Source organism: Sinocyclocheilus grahami, unplaced genomic scaffold (genome assembly GCF_001515645.1).
Source record: "Sinocyclocheilus grahami isolate Dianchi unplaced genomic scaffold, SAMN03320097.WGS_v1.1 scaffold340.1, whole genome shotgun sequence".
In the NCBI taxonomy this organism is placed as follows: Eukaryota; Metazoa; Chordata; class Actinopteri; order Cypriniformes; family Cyprinidae; genus Sinocyclocheilus; species Sinocyclocheilus grahami.
The window spans coordinates 89,127-90,142 of NW_015505519.1; the positions used below are offsets into that span (position 1 = coordinate 89,127).

General features: G+C 33.7%; 1 protein-coding gene across 1 annotated transcript in view; it reads left to right on the forward strand.

The window, feature by feature from the left end:
• LOC107603086 (protein FAM184A-like) overlaps positions 1-659 on the forward strand; it is an 83,633-nt gene extending 82,974 nt beyond the window's left edge. The window contains exon 13 of the mRNA XM_016295786.1: positions 295-659. Within this exon, the coding sequence (XP_016151272.1) occupies positions 295-376 (82 nt within the window). The 3' untranslated portion in view covers positions 377-659. The remainder of the gene's footprint in view (positions 1-294) is intronic.
• Positions 660-1,016: the final 357 nt, after the last annotated feature.

Consider the following 1,016-nt stretch of genomic DNA (forward strand, 5'->3'; position numbering starts at 1 on the left):
GATAATTTGTACCATATTTATAAATATTTACATGATACATGGTACCTTTTTGCAAGTGTAATGGACTATTGATATCACTCTGTTCCTGGGATCTCATAAAAAACACTTAAAATACACACACACACACAAGAAAAGAAAAACACATGAGCAGGACAATCAACTGGTTGCAACGCTTTAAAGTTTTCAGTACTAAGAGAAGTTAGCAGTGGTTTTGTAATTCTCTCCATGTCTCTGACTGTATTTCTTTCTGTTTTTCTTCTGTCTCCGTTTCTCTCTGTTTGTTTTTCTCCTCAGCCCTCCTGAAGGAGAAGAATCACCCGTCACCTCTCCAGACCCCCAGAGACAAGAGTGGTTCGCTCAGTATTTCTCCTTCTGACTTTTGCGATTAAAGAGCATGTCGACCAAACCAGACAAAAAAGTGATATATTATTTACCCGACACATCCTTTCATTTGTTCTTTTTTTCTCCCCACTGTGAATGGGTTTGTTGTTTTCACAGTGATGATAGGTATGTTTGACGTTTCATTTACTGCCGTTTCTATAGAGTGATGCATACGCTGCTAATTACTATTTGTTAAAAGAGAAAAAAAACAACAGTATTGTCTCCTCTGTATCTAATTTTAGAATGCCACCGTAATGACTTTGTTACAACTGCATTATCAATTTTGGTAGGATTAAACTGTTTGTATGGATGTCTCAACACAGATATAATGATGTCTCACTAATTTTAAAATAAATGCATATTTTATATTTATATTACTGGTGTATGCGTAAGAATAAATAATTGTGACATTTAATGAAGTGTGTCTGTTATGTGAGTCAACTTTTACCATTCAAGGAACCAAAAGCAAAGAACATTTGATTTAAAATGCCTGTATTTTCATATACATCAACACATATTGCTCTGAAACAAGGAAAAATAAACACTTTTATTGTCATTTGACTTTTTCTTTATATAAGAACAATAACCCTAATAATGACAAATCGTTAATTGGAGATTAGAGGTGAGTTTATGTG